Genomic DNA, 23,252 nt, shown 5'->3' with positions numbered 1-23,252 from the left:
ACCACAGAAAATAGTAAAGTATAAGGAAGGCAGAAAATAATAACAATCACAGATATATATATATATATATATATATATATATATTGAGTTAAGCAGACCAGGGTTACAGTCTTCTGGGATAGACAACTGTACTTTAAACAATAAATAACTAAACATACAGGAACACCCTCTCTCAAATGAGGGACCTTGTGTCCCACACACATATAGAATACAAGACTTACTGGTCGCAGTTTGCAGTGTCTCTCAGGAGGCATTCAACCTCCTCTCCAGACTGTGAGAGACAGAGGAAACTGCTTAGCAGCTTTTTGTCAGCACCTTACAGTGGGAATTCATGATTAGACTGCAGTGAGACTAGGAGATCAGAAGAGCCGGACTGGACCTTATGTATGGAGCCCACCCTTCTCTCTCTCCATACATAACACCATGGACCCTTACCAGCATTTTCTGAATACACTCTCTGGCAATCTCCTTCCTATACAAGACAAGCTCCCTGTGGTTTAAGAGCATGTAAGACAGAAAGCCTAGGACATATACCTCTGCTATTCACCATTCACCACTTGCCCAGTGCTCCTGTATATATATATATATATATATATATATATATATATATATACATATATATTTACTATAATGCTCAATATAGTATATACCAACATAGATAGTAACATTTTTGCCAAATTTTGTCTTTCATCAAATAGTTATCAAATTATATCTATAGTTGATTTGATGCAATTTGTCCCTATTTAAAAGCAGATTGAAGGTGTATTTGTTTATTACCTGCTCCAATGGCTGATCACTAAATACAACAGTTTGCATTCCAAATGGTTGCAAAAGTAAAAATAATCCAGAACACCTTAATATCTGAAATCACACAGAGACTTTTACGCATGTATTTTTTTATATTCCAGATGTTTATATTGTATATTTAGATGACACTTAAGATGAAACAACAGAATGTACACACAGGAAACCTATGCACCCAAGGGACGACCAGCAAACTCTACAGAGGTAGAGCCATGATTGAGATCAAACCCAAGGTCCCAGCATTGCAAGGCTATGCTCACTGCAATCAGTATTCTGATGTACATTCACTTAGGATAAATATCCAAATACTTTGTAATCCACTGCATGAAAATTTGAATGTATTTCTATTGCCATTTACAGTGTTTACATCTAACCATTTTTTCCATTTGCAACAACTGAAGAGGAAGAAAAGGCTGCTTTAAATACATATCCTATTTAACTACTGAAATGGATGGAAGTGTCACTGTAGATAAGCCTCTGAATAAGAACTGACTCTAACATATCTTTTAAGGGATCACCTAGTCTAGTAGAGAAAAAAATCACACAGTTGACATGAGAGTTCTATGGATATATTTGCTTTAAACACAACGGTTCTGTGTTTTTTTAAAGAGCTGCTGATGTTAGCTTTTAAATGCACCCCTATTTTAATAATAGTTGTTAGATAATGTACTTTGTTATTGAGAAAGAGGTCCGGAAGAACAATAATTGCTTTTAAATAAATGCAGAGTTTTGTGTTACTATGTCCATTGCCAAAGTCACTTAGTGAGTTATAGTGTATGCCTGGCTCCTATAATCTGCAGGCTGATTGCACTATTAGGGCTATCTTTGCTATTACTGATACATATTGCAATAATAACAAAACATAGCCACATGTGTATGAAAATATTTATTTTACCAACTCTCCATATAGAACACTTAGGTTTCCTAATGCACTGTAATCAAATCTGAACCCAAGCTGTGCACATATACTGTAAGGAGTAAATAACAGGAGACAAATGGTATAAATATGCAGAAAAGACATACTCTCACACAGTAGAGTAAACACATATGTTTAACCGTCAAATTAATGAAACTGGAAAAATAATGTTACTGGTAATTATGTTTTCATTCAGGCAGGATTTTGTTATAAAAACATTCATACAGACCTATCCCAGCAACAACAACAAAATGCTGGACTGTATTGCTGTATTTGAATGGGGGTTGTCCATGTCCCTTCTTCTGTTTGACAGCTATCTTTCCCAGACTCTTCATAAATAAAGCCTGTGATCAGAAGGTGCCGAGTCAAGAGCACAGCGGAGGGAGGCTGACTCATTCACATGCAGTTGAGAGAAGACTGGCGCTTACCAACCACATCAAGAATATACACTTCTAAAAAGAAAAATCAACGGCAGTTTGTTAAGAGATAAGTCTGAAAACTCTCTTTACAGTTGCTCCATGAAGATTGTTTGTTTTTTTTTGCTATCAAATAAGGGCAACATTGTAGTAATTCCTGTACTTACTTCTACATAAGTGCATTATTACTAAATGTTAAATATGGTTCACTAAAAAGGTATGTCCCTGGTGCACCTAATGATTAGCCATGGGTAAGAGTAGTAATGAAGGGAGTTGAGAATGCATGTCTATATCCTCCATACAGACAATTTTAAACTGTCTACTATATAATAATACTGTACATTTGGCCTAAACTGTATAAATTACAGTTTCAACTACATTAAGTGGTTATCAAGCACATGTGATTAACTTCTTCACTGTGCTTTTCACTGTGCATTTCTATTTTCTTTTAGAGACATCCCATATTTAGTATTACATTTCACCTCTAACGTTTATGTCACAATATAATCAATATACTCATATATACCCTGTGTAATAATATTCTAAAATTAGTCGCTTTTATTATACAGAACGCTGTGTTTTAATGTCTGCCGAGGTGAGTTTGTGTGACTAAGTAAATACTTGTAAAACAAGCAACTGTTATGCTTTCAACACCTTTAGAATGTTTCTTTGGTCATTTAAACTTTTTTGATGTATGTATTGGCAGAAACCTATTATCAGGACACTTGTGATGTTATATGTAATAGGTGTCAGCGGCGTTAGCGGTAAAGGTTAAACCACAAGAAGCTATTAGACTTGACTAATTTGTTGGTTTTATTTCAGAACTTATAACAGATGATATATACAGTTGCTCACAGTTCATACTGACAGTAGCAGACAGGCAGTATGAAGACCTTATGCAGTTATTGTACTTAACACTATTATAGTACATTAATATATGCAGATGCTGGTAAGCTTTTATTGTAGGCAATGCCAGAGAACAGGTTGCTCATATATATTTTGGGGGCTTCATTTGTTTTATATATCTATATGTAAGTAAGAGAATGCAAAATGGATGCAGCGACAGTTATCATGTCTTTATAGTTCAACTGTCACTGGGAGAACCTGCTGAGAGCTGAACTTCCTGTCTGGGTATACTCAGTAGAGCGATGCAGACAGCTGGAGGCTGCCCCACTTCCTGTCTTAACTAGTTCACAGGGGACACCACTACCAAGATGGGAGATGGAGCGTAACGCTCCATATTAACAGTATGTCTATGGAAAAGGTCTTTGCACTTGTCCCTTCAGTTTTAGAGAAGATAGTGGGCTCTGAAAATAGCAATGAAATGAGGGATCAATAATTTCTGGGTTCAAAATACAGATAACCCCAGCTCACTCTGTCAAGCTTTAAGTAATCATACAAACACTCAATGTTTTGCATGAAAGAAGTACAATTAAGGATAACAAATCAGAAAATTACCATGAACACATAGTTGTCAAAAATATATAGAAAGGCTCACATATAATGGTTGTTAAATAGATGACCGTATTTCCCCATGTATAAGATGCACCTTTTCCCCCAAAATTTTGGGTGTAAAAACTGGGTGCGTCTTTTACAGGGGTAGTAGCACTTACCCTGTCAGATGATTCCTCTGTCTGGTAAAGTCTTCTTTCTTCTGTCCGTCTGATCCTGATGCTGGAAAGCCGCTTAAGATCCTCTTGGCGATGACCGGATGTCCTTTGAGGACCTTGTCAAGGTCCTAAAAGGATGTACTTTCAGGACTTTGACAAGGTCCTGAAAGAACATCCGGTCATCGTGAAGAAGACCTTAAACGGTTTTCCAGCATCAGGATCAGACAGACAGAAGAAAGAAGACTTTACTGGACAGAGGAATCATCTGACAGGGTAAGGCAGAATTGACTATAGTGTTGTCTCTCCTCTGTATATGCTGTACAATGTCTCTGTGAAAAAATTGAGGACAATGTTTCTCCTCAGTTTTTTCACATGATTTATATAGATACGTCTTAAACAGTGGAGCGTCCTATACATGGGGAGATACGGTAGTTATATTTCCTTTTGTTAGATTACTAGTGTTACTTATGTTTTACATATGTTTTAGTAGTTAAACGGGGTTTTGTTGAAAAGATCACTTACTACCTCTACGACATACCAGGCCTCTTTGATCAAGAATGACTTCCCAACTCCCCCCTCACCCAGCTAGAATTCGCACAATTACTCTCTCAAGCTTTACTCCAACTTTCTGTGTTGCCCCCACTTCTCTTAATGTAACATAGATCACTGAGTCCACCTTTCAGCATCTCAAACTATACTCAATGCACATTCTGTGAATTTCCCGTCCCTTTTCACTTTTCCCCATCTTCTTAACCCTTCCATCCCCACAAACCTAGTTTGTGCAATGTTGTTGTTTATTGCAAACTGTTACTTATCTGTAACACAATGTGGACCTTGTATAGGTTATTTTTTATTGTAATCCCTGTTTTCATTGTTTTGTGTCCTTTCAAAATAAAGAGTTTAAAAAAAAGTCTTTTTGAGAAGAGTTTCCCCTAATGTTTAATTGGGTATTAGCACTTTTCAAATTCATCTCTATATAGTCAGAAGATAAATCTAGGTAAAGTAATACCAGAAGCAATTAATGCAGGTGTAAATTGCCTTACATTGTTTGAACATTACAAATATAAAGCAAAGCATCTATAAACTGAAAGCTGCCAAATAATTCTGTTGACAATTAGCAATTTATCCAGGCAATGATAATAGTTCATACTAATAAAAACTCACAGCCATTTCATTAAATATTGCTCCAGGTCATTTCAGGCTGTATAGGAAAGAGCTGTGTTAGGTGAGTAGAATGATAGAAAAAACATTATACTTTTATCAAGCTGAGGAACTAGATTCAATAACAAACGCCCTTCAGTGGATTATGTCATAAAGAATATAAAAACAATCAACCAATAGTACATTAGGATATATTCACTCTATTATAAGAGCCAACATTGATGCAAGGGTCATTCACATGGGTGTGTGTATAAAAAGTGACTATAAGCATTTTCTATTTCTTGCTTGTGAGTTTGCACACATGTCATGTGAATGGATTTGTCTTTGTAAAGGGATCAGCTTTCTCCCCTAAATTTTCATGTCAGATACAAATCTAATGCAACCAGATAAAAATATCATAAATGTGAAGAAAGCATCTCTGTTTATATAAAGCCGGGATATCATCACCAACATCATCGTCAACGTTTATTTATATAGCGCCAGCAAATTCCGTGCGCTTTACAATTGGATATCAATCTAAAATTACATTTAATACATATCACTCCCCCACCTAACTAGATGGTGGTCCAACAAATATGAATCCCATTACTAACTGAGATGTGTCTGCCATCCCATCACACATACATGGAATTTTAAATTCTTAAAGGCATTATTGAGTAGAGAATTAAAAAATAGGTCAGATTGATCTCAGAAGTCGGAGACATTCAATGGTATTAGAGAAGCCACAATCTCTATTGGTCAGGGCCGTGCCTTCAGTCCAACAGTGTACCACCAACTCTTTAGGCAGATTAATGCTGCCTTGTGAAATCAAATACGGTAAGACAGCATTTCAGGGAAAGTTGAACTGGAACCTACATCAGACAGACCGGACAAGGTAGAGATATGAGAAATAAGACAGAACTGCAGTTGAAAAAGTGATGTTTCACCCCAATTGTTGCTTTAACAGGGAACCATTAAAGCAACATTAAGCAACATTATTTGTGTTAATCTACCTTACTATGCTGAACAGCTGTAATGTCAATGTGTCGGAGATATGTGCAAATAAGTTCTTCACTCTGCTAACCATTACAAAGACAGACAACATGACCAGGTACCATATACATGTGTTAGCTACAGCAATCAAACAAGCACAGATCAAAACTAACTTTAATCGAGCTTTTAACCTAAAGATGCAGTGAGCTTGGTGTTAGATACAGCTTCAAAAAGAAAGATCACTGCTGGGGAACCTGTGTAAGTTTATTTTAAATTAATAACCAGGGACCTGATTCATTAAGGATCTTAACTTAAGAAACTTCTTATTTCAGTCTCCTGGACAAAACCATGTTACAATGCAAGGGGTGCAAATTAGTATTCTGTTTTGCACATAAGTTAAATACTGACTGTTTTTTCATGTAGCACACAAATATCAACTTTAAATTTCAGTGTACAAATAAGCTATCAAGTATTTGTGTGATACATGAAAAAACAGTCAGTATTTAACTTATGTGCAAAACAGAATACTAATTTGCACCCCTTGCATTGTAACATGGTTTTGTCCAGGAGACTGAAATAAGAAGTTTCTTAAGTTAAGATCCATAATGAATCAGGCCGTAGGATCTTAATAGTGTTCTGGCCACTTCTGTGTGGACATGGATTGTGCTCTCATACCTAAGTGTATAGCAATACCCAGAGATTTATTTTTTTCACTTGAAAGTAAACAAATTAATGGGGCATATTTGTGAACTGTGTTTCTTGAGGGGCAGATTAAGTACTTTATATATGAAGGGACTTAATGTAAACAAATTTGCATTATGGTATTACTAGTCACAACCCTACATGAATCATAGGCAGCGTAAAAACACCTGTTCAAATGACCACTATGAAGACTCATAGTACAAAATTTTGAATTTTATATGCCCCAAGCATTAAAGTGTAATGATATCCAGTGTATTTAACAAGGGAAATGACCCACTGCAATTGTTGAAACATACAGAATAAGAGAATGTGCTGAGAATTGCACCCAGCAATCTGTACATAACAAGATAAGTGACACTCAGGGGCATATTCAATTGTTGCCATTTCCCGCAGCATTAAAAGTTACGGTAATACTAAGCCAGATTTCAGCTCACAGCTCCCTGAGATGAAATCCAGCATGAAAGGTACCGTAATGACGGTAATATTGCACACGCCGCGTTACTTTTACATGTAACGCCAACACTTGAATATGCCCCTATACATGCAAAATAAAAACAAATAATGACAAATCAATTTAGCATATTGAACTAGACCTGATAATGTACAAATGATAAATATTAAAAAAAGAAGTATTCCCGGTTAATCATTACATTTGGTGGAACACTGGGAATGGCAGATTGATATAGTTACAGGACTCCGAAATTCTTGTTCACCATTCTACAATGGCTGGTAAAAAGGAAGTGTGAGCGGTAGGACCAACAGATAACTGAAAGCTCCGTGTTTGCAGCTTCTCATTGGTCTGCACGGCCACACATCCACATGCCATACTACTAAAAAATTTCAGCGCCACGGAAACACCAATAAGTGTAAGAAGCAGCACGGTTAAACTTTGATGTGTAACTAGGACTGCAGACTGCAGCTGTAAAACACAGCACATATAAATCAAGGGTACTCGGTAACCTTCTTGAATGATTTAGAGGAGTTTGTTATATTATACCGCCTTAAGTCTCTTTTCAATCCTTCATTTGCCCCTACTTGACATACATACAAGTCTTACAATACAGATATGTATTATAATAACAGAAAAAGTGTGCTTTACAGTAATTAGGATTGTTAATTAGTCTAAAGCTGTCATCGTTAAATTATTATACAGGCAAAGCAATTTCTATGCTCACTTGAGTCTCAATGAAAAGTTAGGATTTAATTTATAAAGTTACAGTAATTTCAATTAAATTACTACCTTCGCTTGCACTGATTTTATTAGATGTCAGAGAATGTGATATAAGGTCATTTGTTTCACAGCAAGGAGAAATGGCATCACCATACATCATATCTGTACCATCTGTCCATATTTTCCCTTAAACTACTAAACTAAAGTTTGCATTACTAATTGGTTTGCTTTTCAGTGTATTGGGAATTACAAACGGTGTTATGCAATAACTTCACTGTGTTATATGTCACTATGCCATGAGTAAGTTATTTGTACCTTCTCAGCCATACATACACTCAATACTTTGGCTTCTAATGCATAATATTTTCCCAAGACCCTAAAAATCTTTAAATCAGAATACTTACTTTTGCGCACAGGTTAACAAAATTAGGGGAACTATGATCGTATAACTGTCACCAGAGCAGTTCCCACCATACATTGTGATGCAAATTAGGTAGGTATCAAAAAAACATTATCAGATCTACAACTGTCTATGTAGTAGATATGCCCATCCAAAATGTTTGTTATTTATAAAACATTTCACCAGTACTACTTTACTATGGCTCAATTGGGTACATGCATAATTAACAATTGTTTGTTCTTATTTATTTGACTTTTGTGGTATTTTTTTCTAACTTTAGTGTATTATTTCATCTTTGGGGTTAAGTCAGTAGATGTTCTATTATCCTTTCCCTTTTTATATTTTTGATTACATATTGGTAATTCCCTTTTAGCCCTAGTACATATTCGGCTTCTGTATTTGTATGCATGCTACTCCCCCATGATCACTCTCCATTCCTGGATGGTAAGAAGTGAGACATTTACAGCCCCTAGGAACTCCAAGGTTCTAAGATTAATACTTAAACTTCATGCAAGGCAAACATTTTGAATTTGAGTGGAATTATTCTTTAATATGTTTGTATACATTTTTCATATGTGTTTAGATGTGTTCCTTCTCAATTGATCTATGAGTATTTTGATGGGTTTTGGTTATTTTGAGCACCCAAGAAAATACTTGCTGATGTTCTCGTCATTTCTTTCCACATTTGGGTTTATTTGTGACGGATCAATGTAATAAAGTCCAAACTTTGAAGTGTTCAACCATTACCACAACTAATAATACTGTCAAATTAAATATAGTCTCAAATTGGGTGTTTTATTTTACTTTGATCCACTCTACACGCTACTGACAAGTTCATTTTGCATCCAGGCAGATAGTATTGTAGAGTCTTTAGAAGCAACTCTGCACTCACTCAGAAATATAAGTAAACTAATGCTAATAGAGTGCAATTACATCACTCTGAGAGGGACCGGACTGCACTGCTTGAACAAAACTGCTCCATCTCTGCAACCTTTTGTAGAAAATATCAACATATTATGGGTCTGAATTAGAGTGACAGTGCGCATTTGTGCAGTGCAAAGATGTGAGAATGTTAACTGAGTGAAAGTTTGGGATCTGGGGTCTGATTCATTAAGGATCTTAACTTAAGAAACTTCTTATTTAAGTCACCTGGACAAAACCATGTTGCAATGCAAGGGGTGCAAATTAGTATTCTGTTTCTCACATAAGTTAAATACTGACTGTTTTTTCATGTAGCACACAAATACTTGATAGCTTATTTGTACACTGAAATTTAAAGTTGATATTTGTGTGCTACATGAAAAAACAGTCAGCATTTAACTTATGTGCAAAACAGAAAACTAATTTGCAACCCTTGCATTGTAAAATGGTTTTGTCCAGAAGACTGAAATAAGAAGTTTCTTAAGTTAAGATACTTAATGAATCAGGTCTCTGGTGAAGATGATTGTCACATCTTTGCTTCAAGCGCATGTATATGATAGATTTAAGGTTGAGCATATCTTAAGACGTGTGCAACTTAAAACACAGAAATGAAAATACAAGTGGATCTTTGCTATACTGCAAACTTAAACATTAAAAACACTGCATATTGTTATAGTAATTATTTGTATTACCTTACTGTAAAAGCACTTATTTGCATGACCTGAACATTTTTTCTCTCTTACTTATTTTTCTGTATAACAAGAGACCATAGTTCCCAGATTTCCAGCTAAGACAGCTATGAGACACACTTGGCTTTGGGCAAAATGTGTAGTTTCATCAACAAAATAAAGAAGTATATTGCTACCTGCCAATCTATTTAAAAACAAACTTGTATCTGACTGCATCATCCTGCAATAGCAGAAGAAAAATATGTTGCTGTCTGTATTTTACCACTACAGAGATTGGAATTTTTGTTGAATACTGTCACGAACAGCACTCACCTGAGTCTGCGTGATGCATATGTGACACAGGGTTAACCAAAAAACAACCACCTGGTCTGTCTAAAATGATTAAATCTTTCCCTATCTATGCCACCCACTAGCTTTGCGATACTAATTATGCCACCACCAAGGTTTTTTCGGACAAGAGCTGACACTCTTATTTAGGAAGCCTTCGGTTCTCCATAGCATTAATCTAACACAATTTACTTTAATCAGAGTTCACAGAAACCACAAGGTTTGCACAGTTTCAATTATGTAGCGTCTGGACCAAACTGTCGCGTGAATTCGTAAGAACACAGAGACTAGAACTTATTAAGTGTAATTTAATATGGAAAATACATCCACAATGCTTAAGATAAAACAGATAATAAAAGACATACAAATATAGTGCAATTGTTTCTTATAAAATAAAAAGGATGAAACACAGAATTGATACCTCACTTAGAATCAAGTTTCTGGTGCTGGGAGAAGCAGGAAAAATGGGACCTCTTCAATCAAATGACTCCCTCAGAGTGAACCAAGACTTACATTTTCACTATAGTTTTAAAACCCAGCTACAGGACCCCCCAGCCCCCTTTCCTGTGAGGTCAGAACCAACAGGATGGTAGAATGCAAATTAGGGTTTTATGACTCTGCTGTTGGAATACCTTTAAGTCAAGTTTTCTTTACACCGTCCTAACTTTTCAAAAGTATGGTTTACAAACATGATTTTACCTCCACACAAAAGGTCATGAGTTTCCCTTCATCTGCATACCACACATGCCTCTGGTACGTATGATATTGGAGAAAATTAGATGATATTTTCCTGTGACCCTATTCAGCTTGAATCTGTCATTAACATACAACCCAGTCTCTGCAGTCGGCCCGTCTGGGACCTCCCAAACATGTGTTCGATTTCATTGTCTTGCAAGAGATATCCTCAAAGGCTTTCACATTTGCGTCCTGCCATAAATGGTATGAGGTGCTACCCTTATCTACCAGCCCCCTCTGGGTAGTTTAACATACACAAAACCCATTGATCTAACAGCTTCTAAGAGAACCATGTCCCACTATTTCTAGGAAGTAATTCACAAACATATATTTGCAGATTTATGCCTAAAAATTAGCTTGCACATGACAAATACTTTTATATTTTTTTATTTATTTTACATTGTGTGCTTGAGCTACTTTTGAAATGTGATAACTTCTTACTGTTTTATAAGTGGTGCTGGGGTGTAGAAATTAACACCTTTCATTCCTCCAAATGACAAATACCATACTATACATACTATATTCTCAACAGAACAAATAATGATGACTGTTACATATCTGGTATCTTAACTGCAGGTATTCTAATGTTTATTTGTTGGCCACAGATAAAACATAAAAACTAGCTGGTTCTGAGATGTTTCCTGCAGCTACAGATATGTATATATGCAAGACATCTTTCTTCTTCCCTTAAGCTTAGTTCATTCACAATTTACACTGTAGCTAAAAGAGGAGTTCCTGACTGTGCATGGTGTCACATGAAGACCAGATTTCATTGCCATCTATTGTTATTAAAAAGACAAGGTGGTTGGAAAAAATGAACCTCGGGCTCATTCCTAATTCAACTCTGTCAAATAAGGAAGCATATCCAGCTATTTGCATACTAAGAGCTGTGTTCCCTGCTTTATGTAATCTATAAAAGGACAGCAAATGCTTTTTTGCATTTTTCAAACCAATTAGATGCATATCAGATATGGAATTATGCTATAGAACTTCAAAGACATTTTGTATTTTTTTTCTATCAGTTTTGAGCACTTTTCAAAAGAACATCAGATTGTCTCAAACTGCTTTTGATAAACTTTTTTTACTATGTACCTTTATGTGATAGCAAGTGTTCACCAAGTACCTAAAATGTGTGTTATGTATACTAATATACTATCCTAATGTGTGATAATGTATTCAAAGTACCACTGAATATGCGTCTAAATTTATACCAATCTACTTCTTATGCATTTAAATATTTTAAAAAATGCCCGTCTGATTACTTGTGTATGTATTAATTATTCCCTTATTAAATTCCTATATTTAACAGACAGAATTGAAGCCTTTGGAGGTACCCCTTGGGATACAAGCACCACTGGTTAAGAACCTATTTACTCTAATGCTGAATTTTATTATTATTATTATTGTTTATTTATATAGCTTCACCATATAACACTGTGCTGTACATAGAATACATAGAAATAGTCCACAGCAGTCCCTGCCCCATCCGAGCTTAAAGTCTAAATTCCAAACCACACACACAAGCACTAGCGTTCATTTTTAGTCAGTTGCCAATTAACCTATCATGTATATCTTTGCAGTGTGGGAGGAAGCTGGAGCACCCGGAGGAAATCTACTCAACCACAGGTAGAGCAGACAAACTCCACACAGAGGGGGCCCTGGTTAGGAATCAAACTAACCACCCCAGTGCTGTGAGGTAGCATTGATAACCACTGGGCAGACCCATATATAAGTACTGTCCAATATATAAGTGATATACATATATATATATATATATATATATATATATATATATAGTTTTGTACTCTCACCAAATATGGCCATTAATATATTCTATTATCTCCCCAATCACATAGATCATTAATAATACTAATATTTATAAGGTCCATTTAAGATGGTTTCCATTGTGACTGTTCTCACAGTTGTAATGTAATGCCTCACTTGTCATGGTATTATTATGATGTAAGATGACATGACTCCGGAATGTATTTTAAAAGCTGTTAATTCCTAATTGACTAAAATAACTGAAATATGTGTTAAATGAGTGATGCTATTACTGAGGCTTTTTTTCCTCCCTTCAAAACAAACATAAGTATTTCACAGAATATTAGGCATAGATTTAAATCCCACAGCTTTTCACTTTCAACTGCAGCAAATACAATAATAATCCGGCCACGGCCATATTCCAAGGAAGATTGCAAATAACTATACTTACAGTTGCTTCAATGGATAGTTTAGTTAAACAGTCTGCCAGTTAGTTAATCTTATATGTTATTTTGAATGGACATTTTCACTCTACATCCTCGTAAACTATAGAAAACATAGTTTTACATAAGAAATTACTTAATTGCATCAAAATGATAGCAATGTATGTAGTGTGGCAATACGTTGCATCGCATCTGTTGTGAACTACAAGTCCCAGCAGGCCATGCGTACAAAGTGTATGGTAGAGGGATGAGGCTGAGAAATTACAGTTAAATAAAAATAAGTGGACAGCCAAAAATAGGTAGGTTAATTGGCTGCTAACAAATTTACCCTAGTCTGTATGTGTTAGAGAATTTAGACTGTAAGCCCCAATGGGGCAGGGACTGATGTGAGTGAGTTCTCTGTACAGCGCTTCAGAATCAGTGGCGCTATATAAATAAATGGTGATGATGATGATGATAAGAAGATGTTAGTACAAAGAAAAGCTAACGATTGACAAATTACATACTGGACCCAGGACAAATCACTCACAATCTGAAGACCTAATTTGAATTTGACCCAATAGTTACATAGCTAGCAAAGTTGAAAAAAAGACAAGAGTTCGTCAAGTTCACCCTTTTCTAAATTCTAGCTATGTTTATCCAGAGGAAGGCAAAACAAACCCCCCACCTGAGGCAGAAGAAAATCCCTTCCCCATCCTATACCTGGCAATAGGACTGCATGTGTCTTTATGCCTTGTTCCATAGCTTTTTTTCCAAGGTTTTTGTACATTAACTTTTGTGCTTTTGTTTTTACTTTTTGTAAGGCAGGACAATGAAACCGTTACTGTAACAGTTGTTGGGATGAAGGTAAATGTGCCCATTCTTGCAGTGACAGCAGCTGTGACCTGTATTAAAAATAATCCCATTGATCTACACCCCCTGACAGCTCTTGTGCTATTGTTGTCTATGTAAAGGTATCTGAAAATAAAACAAGTTCAATGGAAGCCAAGAGAGTAACCGAGATATCATATTGCTGGGTATAAATTGGACTCAAGCTGAACCGTTTTTTGGAACCATAAAGATAAGACTATTTATTACAAACATAAAAATGTATAATGAGTGTTTTGTTATTTCTTTATAGAGAGAGCACCATGGCGTAAAGCGTGAACTGTTCCGTGTGCTTTCTGTGAACAGAGATTGCACAGTTGTTTCCTCCTACTCAACGCAGTGTGTAAACGGACTTGAAAAACATATCCCCAAAAGATCACACACAGAACACAACAATGTATGAATCAATAAGAACTCAATACTGCTCTGTTCTTCCCATAAGCAGCCGTTTTATATGGAACAATTCTGTCATAATAGATCTCTTATACACATGCTTTTAATATTACACTGTTTAATTGCATACAGCTGTGCCTTGAACACTCTTAGAAAACAGAATTTCAGCACAGCCTTGGAATCAGATTCTGGATAAATATCAACGGTTTCTACTTGTATAAATTTCCGCCATTAAAGGCATTTTCAAAACAACACATTAGAAGGAATTCTGAACTTTTAAGAAAAAAGAGAGAGAGAGTTGACTTCCTGGAAGCCTCAGTACTGGCATGTTCGTGACTGAAAGAGCTGTTCTTGCCAAACGTACTCATAAAGACGAAAAGTGCTGTGTGAAATCATATCTGTGTAAAGCCAACTGTGTCCAGGCCATTTCCAACGTGACCTGAAATGAACCTATGCGTTTTACTCTCTTATCTGCCTTGAAAGCATGTATAGTTAAATCTCTCGGCTCCCACTAAAAACATTTGTTATTTTAAATCAGGTCCTGTTTACTCGTGTAATGTTTTCTGTAACATATTTTCCAAAGGCTGGGTTGTAGTTTACTTTATTTACAAACGTATGTATCTGGTTACATAATGTCTGGGATACTGGAAAGGCAAACACTTAAAAATGACAAACTCGCTTCTCCTAGAACTGTCAACAATATGAGGTTCTGTTCACTCTGTGATAAAAGATAATGCAATCAAAGAAAAATTAACAACAATTAACACAAAACGGAAGATCTGTCATGTTTAATATAACTGATCAAGCACAGCTTCTGCTCATCTGAATGCAAGTGAGTAGAAATAAATCAAATGACTTTGAAACATTACCGTAACACAAAATCACATTTTTAAAATGAGATATGGAATAAAAAGTGTATTACTTGTATAGTAATCAACAGTATTTTTCATTTTTCAATGACAGGTTTGACTTTTGAATAGTTAACATTATTATTATTATTATTATTATTATTAATAATTTTTATCATGTAAGGATCCAACCAACATTCCAGTGCACAAATTACAATGTTATATATTTATAGCAGTACTTATAAGACACTAGCCTTATCATGCTATTGGCACATGCCCAGGCTGCAGATGGTTGGAATTGTGGATTGAAACCAATGTGTGGTTGATGAATTACTCCTTACACCTGACTATTAGCTCACATCAGACATCAAACACAGCCTGAACGCCACCAGCTAGAGAAGCTATACTCAACATATGCTAGACAGCTATACTCAACATATGAGTCCACTATTTATAAGTGTACTGGCCAGACACTGTCTTTATATGATCTGTTTGTTAGGTCTATATATATATATATATTATTTTATTATTATACTGTTCACTTATCTTTTATTTAAATTGTATATCTTTGGAGAACATAGAATAAACTGATATCACACACGGTCCACCACCTAAGGGTATTTTTTATATTTTTATATTTTATTATTTTATACTGTGGTGCATTCCACTTTTAGATTTATTGGTATACCTTTTGAGATTGGCACTCTCTTGTGGTTTCGCGACTGATATAATATTGTTTTTATACTTTAGAGTATAGTGGTTTTAATATATATTTTTAAAAAAGCTATACCAGCCTCTTCTGCATATTGGAAATCATTCCACAAGGCCTTCTGTATGTCCAGATGGTCAAACGTGGAAAATGCAGCAAACCTACTAAGCAGGGATGTGTCTGGAAAATCTGCACTCAGTCAGCATGAGTGAGGACGCATGGCCAGAGCTGATATTACAAATTGGTGCAGACTTGCAGAGGACAAATGGGAGGGAAAAAGGACAGATCCTATAACATACAAGCTTTTTGTTCAGTCTCCGTTTTGAAGTAGTACAGAGATTCCACGTGAATGTCTGTTAGACACAGTTTCAAGTTGCCAATTAATATTGATAATTGAAAGTGCACTTTATCACATCAGATGTAGATAATACAGTATACCATAGGAAGAATATCTCATAAACCCATAGGGAAAAGATATATAACATTCACTATGATCTCAGTTGACGTGGTTTCCTGGTGAGACTGCTTCATTCAGGTCATTGACAATTACTGAACCTAATTTCTCTGCACATGATTATCCTGCTCACAATTCTCTGGGGCTGTTATCTACCTTCATTAGCAGAAGAGAATAATATACAAATTTCCAGAAACCAGATGGAAAGATCAATATTCATATCAAAGTGTTTAGCTCTGTTTTTTTTCCAGCATTATTATTATAGATATATATTAATGGATGTTATTTTACATGCATAATATATGCAGGACATAATATCTCCCTTACTGCCTGACTGTTATAAAAAATACTAAAGTAGATGATGAACAAATATTTAAATGACAATAACAACACATTAAAACATAAAAGCCATGCATTAAAACCAAAATAATAATAATAAATAATAATAATAACTGCTCATGAAATGATATTTACAGATAAGCGTTGGGTAGATCTGCCTAGAAACATGAGGGATGAAAGTGTTAATTTCTTAATATGTTAACAGGGAAGCTTTACAATAAATGTGATTTCATTCATGGAACATAAAGGACAAAACTGAAGCATTCCTAAAATAACGTACAAATCTCATTCCTCAAGCAACAATTCTTTCTTTCATTCATTCAGATCCAGTTCTGAACAGTATCTATTACACTGATAATGGGTGCTTTCCTTTGGCTCATTATATACAGTAAGAACATCATAACCAGACTGTATTTTGGCATACAGCTGGATGCACAGTAAAGGTCCCTTCAGTTTCTGTAAAGGAAGTTTTTTTAATGGGTATATGATATTCCACAATTATGTATTTTCTGTACAGGTTATATCAATTATAAGCTCACAATGGAAACAAAGACGTTATATAATACGACATAGCCCTTAATGGTGATCATTAATAATTCACATTAGTAAAGTACAGTATCTTTTGAAAAATCAAGCATTATGGATAAATGCTGGCCACCGCCTCATATCGGTCAATGAAATGTTGGGTCATCTTTCAGGTCTGTTGCTGAATAAATAATGACAGTTAAGCAAAAGTAGAGGTTTTTTTCCTACAATAATTCATGTTTAAAGTGTACCTGTCCCCTAGTCAACATGGAGGCAGCCATTTTGCCGGCTAAACTAATAATCATTAGATGCAGCCTAACAATTCACTAGGAATTAGTGACATCATTTAAACACAAGGCACAAGTGTTGCAAGCCTCAGTGATGTCACTAGTTCCTAGTGAACTGACAGGCTGAATATTGGTTCCACCCACAAAATGGCTGCCTCCCCTATGTACAGGCAACAGGTACACTATAATTGAACTTTGCCCACTTTGTATACTTCAGGTCTCACCTTATAAAGCTTAACTTCCAATGGTCAGAAAAACAACACATTTTTTCAATTTGTGTTGTGTGTGGCACAAAACATCTGGAGATCCTACTGGAAAGCTACGGCAATAATTAATTAATGGGTATTGTGTCTGGGTCTACGTTGCTGAGTAATTGTTGCTCACCGAAGCATGTCAGCATATAAAAGCGTGTGCTAGTTGATTATCCAGCACAGGACAAGACTGACATGCATTTACTTGGGGTTCTCCTATACAGATTTTCGGCTCACTCTGTAGCATGCTGATGACTGAAACCAAATGCCCTAGAAACTGAAAGCATGTAAAAGTAACAAGATACAGATGCTGCTTGTCTGTAGTGACTTGTGGTATTTTGAACACTACTACATATTCTTTATGTTTAAAACAAGAATTGTGTTGCTGTGGATTATAAAGATAAAGGCTGTAACTAAAATATCTAATATATATATACATATATATATACATATATATATATATATATATATATATATATATACATATTTTACATATATATATACTGTCCTTACATTCCATTAAAAATCTCTTAATACACACAGCATGCTCTTTGTAATAAGTCTACCAGAAAACAATATCTGTGTTATTGCCCATTTCCGTCATTTCTACAAGTGACAAAGAACTGTTATCTCCATTAGCAAGACAAAGAAATGTATCTCCTGCTCTGAAAGGTGTCTTAACATGTACGAATACATATGAAATTGACCTTGACATTGCAAGCAATAGAACAGGAGAGACCTCGGTGACAGTCTAGCCAGTAAAGTTATTTCTACAACACACAATGTTTAGTACAATATAGTATTTAACATAGAACATCTGACTAAGCAGATTTACGGAGATGTAACAAAAACCTGAGCATCTATGTTAATTGAAGCCTAATTGTTACCAAACGTATACAGATTACCCATCAGGTCATTGTTGTGCCTTGACCTCTGACTTTTGGAACTGTGCTCTACCTACAGATCAACCCTACTCACCAAAGGACTTTGTTAAAAAACAATATTATTTATTGATAGCCAGTTAAAGTGCTGCATTCTCCATCCTCCCACTCCTACACTTGTGTATATGTTTGCTCTGCCATAAACAGTTAGAAAATCCCAAACTTGCAACACAACAAATCAGATTGTTTTGGCTCTCTCACTTGTGTGCATTTTCCATATAAAGTTGATCAGCACAGAATTCCCCTGCAGCTGGTTAATGCTTTCAGTTGCCCAGATTGTACAGATCTCACTAAAGTGCCACTGAGACTGTATTTACATCCAAGAGTATACATTTTATTGTCCAAGCCAATCTGCATCTTATGTCAAGAGAATTACACGCTGCCGACAAAACAGAGCTCTACACTAATATAGACGACAGAATTAATCCCTGTGACAGACAACAAAGGATTAAATGAAAACATAGGTATAGGGAAGAAATAGGAAAAGAATAAGAGGGGATGGGGGGACAGATCCACATTGCTTGACCTTCCTGCTTCTCTCGTGTCCCTGTTATGACTGTATAAGCTCTGCTCTGGGTGATACCAAACTGAAAAAAAGGCAAACTGTCATTCACAACAGTCACCTATCCATCATCCACTGAGTGCATAATCACATAACACAGGCACCACTGGAGGAGATATTCTGCGCTGCAGTCTCCTACCTTGGTTTGGAGATAATGAGGATAGTAGTAAGTGTACTGAGGGTACATTGGTTGCTGTTCCAAACGTTTGCCCATGTAGCTGGAATCGTTATATCTGATGCAGAAAACTCGTTGACAAGGGTGTAATGCCCCAGGCCCTTCTTCCGACACAGAAACCACTATTCCTGACAGCAGTGATGTTGTTTCAGGAGTTCTTTTGCCTTTTGTGTTTGTTTCACCAATCACTAATTCCAAACCGACAAGGCAAAAACATCTATTCCTAAAAATATAGAGCTATAAAAAAAAAATCAGGCAAAGAATGTTTCTTGTCCTTCTTTCACCCTCTGATATTATCCTTTTATTAAATGTTTTCTCCTTATTTATAAAATCAGTTTTTTTTATAGTAAAATCCAGTCTATGGTGAAAATAAAGTCCCGTGATAAGAGCCAGGAAAGCTGTATGCTGTAACTCAGAATTCCTGCAGACCGGCTTGCTCTCTTCCTTTCTTACTCTCAGTCTCTCTCTCTGTCTCAATTTTCTCTCTCCTCCCCCTACTTGGTGGAAAAAAAAAAGAAAAAAGAAAGGAAGGAATTAAGAAAGAAAAAAAAAAACCTTCCAGCCTAGTTGCTGCTGTCTCCCTTACGGTGTGACATGGTGTTTAGGGCTTGTCTTGTCTTTCATTCAAACCCCCTCCTTCCAGCCTGTGGGTGGAACAACACTGAGCCTCTCCCTCGAGAGGCAGACGCAGTCCAGAAGGCTGCAGTGTTTCCTCTAAGAAGAAATAGCCTGCCTCAGCTCTGCTGCAAGCAAAAGTACAAGCTTCCCTCTACTGGCTATCTGAGAGCAGCCTCACATGTATTTGTGTATTGCTGTGTTACTGTTGTAGCACGTCAAAGCAAGCCTCATGGTAGCAACGTATTTTCAAAAGAGTGGAGGGCATAATAAAACCATTCACCTGAAGAAGAAAATGTTTACCAGACAAAGGCTTTATACAGAAAAGTTATAGATGCTAATTCCCCCTTCCCCCAGACCTAAAATTTGAATGGAAAAAACAATGTGTAGTTTAAACCCCCAAAATATTTTGTTAACTGCTCAATGACAAGTTCAAGTACAGTTTCATTGATGAGATGCCATTATACCAATAGTTCACTATTGCTGAACTCCAACGTCTAATATTTTCCCAGCTGTTCTATTATATTATCATTTGACTGAAATAAGTAGCTTACAATGTACCCTGGAAGTCTGTAAGCTCTTTAGGTACACAATTGTCAGCAAAGGTAAATGTAGGGGGCAATGCAAATGAAAGTCAAGATCATAATACAGTTCATTAGTTTATGTGACTGCTGTGTGGTGTTCTTAACATTCTATCTAAAATGTATGGATTAAACGTATTCAGATATAAGTATGCAAGGACAAAAAGAAAGGTCATACAAGGAGGAGGAAGAAAGGTACATGCATCAGCTATTGGGAGAGCAAATCGAATAACAAATGCATAAACTTGTCTCCATTGTCTGTACTGCAAAGAAGATTAAAATTTGTCCTTATCAGTAATGAAAAGTTTGTCAAAGACAAATCATATTAGACTTTACCAGAGAAGGGTTAGGTTATATATTATAGGTTATTGTCAATATATTCAGAATCTGGAAAGTGTTTACAGTATTAAGAATAGGAGAAGATGTAATATGTACTTGACTATAGGCATCCTGTACAGAGAACTTGAGAAATATTTATGTGGGATTATCTATTCTAATGTGGGTACACACCACAGAAAATTGCTCCCAATGCAACTTCTTTAACGATTTTACCAATGGAATGGTAAATGGAAAAAAAAATGGCCCAATCAGCACGGGGGCAGACCTAGGACCTCATTTAGAGTCAGACGCAAAGTCCGTTTAAGAAGTGTAGGAGTGGGAGTGTGCTGCAGCTTGGTAGGTTATTACGAGTGGCAAGCAACCCCAGTTGCGTCCCATTCCTAATACCCTACCAAGCTGCGAGCAGTTCCTGCAGCTAGCTATCCGCTTGCGCCACCTAATTCCTGCCGCACAGCTTTAGCCCTTTTTTGACGTGTGTTGCGTCTGCGCCTCACTGCGACTAGGATTCATTTACATGGTCACGCCTTCACAATTCTGCGTTCCTCCCATTCTCTCATAGTGAGTCGCAAGCTGTCGCAAGTGTTAATTGTGTCCAAGATACAGGCGGATTTGGTGCTTTCTGCACATGCGTGATAGTATTTTTTAGTTGGATGCGCCTAAAACGGACTTTGCGTACAAATCTAAATAAGGTTCCTAGACTTTATTTTTAGGGAGGGGGATTTAGCATAATCATGGCCCTCCTTCATTCTGTTTGGTTGGTCCCACCCATGATTTCCCCAGCCCCTTCCCCATTTTGATCGGCGTCTTGGATGCAATTTATAGATAGGCTTGTGCTGCTGAGGGGGCGATTGCCTCGATCACCGCCACTGGATCAGCTTGCCGATTCATGTGTACACACCATACACGTTTTATCTTCAGATCTGTGCTCTTCATCTGTCATAACCATCAGATAAAAAGGTTGTGACTCTGTACACTCAATAGAGATCTATGGACCCTGCCAGTCCACACACTGCAGAATTGGAACAGCATCGTTCTATCATTGAATGACATTTTTGGTCTAGTTTAAAAATCAAATGAAACGGTACAATGTGCTTTGGAACAATAATCGTTCATCGTTGAAGTGTACACACTAATGCAATATTGGACCGAACAGTCTTTTATTGTTTGATAGGCTGAAAACACTGTAGTGTGTATCCATTCTTACAGGATAAAGAACATATACTGATAGCAGTAACTCAAATAGATAGCATGAGAAGTAGCACTGTGCTGCTGTCTCTGAATACATCCAAAATGCTGAGCAAACAAGTAATGTTATATAACAGTAGGGAAAATGTTTTAAATTGTGTCTGTCAATGAGAGTCAGCTGATAATGGCAACAATAACAGATAATATAATAAGCACTGCAGGGAAATATTTATATTCTTTTCTTTTTCAAATTATTCCTCTAGTGATGAAAGGAACTAGCCAGACCTTAGTAGGGCATTCTGAGCTGCATGTGAATAGCCGCACTAATATACTGTTGTAGTGTAGTCTCACAGATTTCAAGCACATTATAAATGCAAATTTAAAATATGTGATTTATACTAAAAACCTTCTAACTTTTTTAATAATAAGTGCAATATTAAAAATATTTTTAATATTGCACTTGTTGCAATATTCCAGAAGATAAATATCAACAAATACAGGCAACAACAACCAACTAAAAATAAATAGTTTATCCAGAAATGATACAATCATAACAATATCTATTTCACTCTTGAAAGATTTCTATACCTTGACGGGACAGTCCTGATTTTAGGGCTCTTTATCAAGAAGGAAGTGTCTGACCTGCAGCTACGGCCAAACTTCAGCTGGAGGTAGATTACATTTTTTTGTAGGGTAGAAAAAGTGCAGCCTTTCTCACCCTGCTCTTGATCACCCCCTGGTCAGACCAAGAAGCAAACTTTCCGGGAATCATTCCCGATGGGGATTCCAGGTTTTGGGACACTTCTGCACATGTGTGACTCGGCATGGACTTGGGTTTCCATCTCCAGATTCCATAACAATAATGTAAAATATAATAGGAAAAATAGAAATAATAATAATAACATATTATGACATTAGCAAACATAGGAGAGCAGTACTTGTACTACCGCTGTCCATGATAAAAGAGTTCCCAGTGCGTTGAATGGGAAAGGAAGGTACACCAGATGCCCTTAGTGATAACCGGCGAAAGTCTTCTTAAGCCAGGGAACTTTGATACATAGGACAAATCCAGCGAAAGTGAGAGTTTTAAGGTTTTCCCCTATTGATAAATAGACCCCATAGATTAGGCTTCATTTTAGAAGAAACAAAA

General features: G+C 36.3%; 1 protein-coding gene across 4 annotated transcripts in view; it reads right to left on the bottom strand.

Moving 5' to 3' along the window:
- Positions 1 to 19,973, bottom strand: part of RBMS3 (RNA binding motif single stranded interacting protein 3) — a 466,009-nt gene extending 446,036 nt beyond the window's left edge. For all 4 annotated transcript variants that reach the window (XM_075212374.1, XM_075212376.1, XM_075212375.1 and 1 more), the window contains exon 1: positions 19,347 to 19,973. In XM_075212374.1, coding sequence (XP_075068475.1) covers positions 19,347 to 19,421 — 75 coding nt within the window. In that variant the 5' untranslated portion in view covers positions 19,422 to 19,973. The remainder of the gene's footprint in view (positions 1 to 19,346) is intronic.
- Positions 19,974 to 23,252: the final 3,279 nt, after the last annotated feature.

Source organism: Mixophyes fleayi, chromosome 5, assembly GCF_038048845.1.
Source record: "Mixophyes fleayi isolate aMixFle1 chromosome 5, aMixFle1.hap1, whole genome shotgun sequence".
NCBI classification, from domain to species: Eukaryota; Metazoa; Chordata; class Amphibia; order Anura; family Limnodynastidae; genus Mixophyes; species Mixophyes fleayi.
The sequence above is the reverse complement of the archived record's forward strand: the minus strand, read 5'-3'. Positions and strand labels throughout refer to the sequence as shown.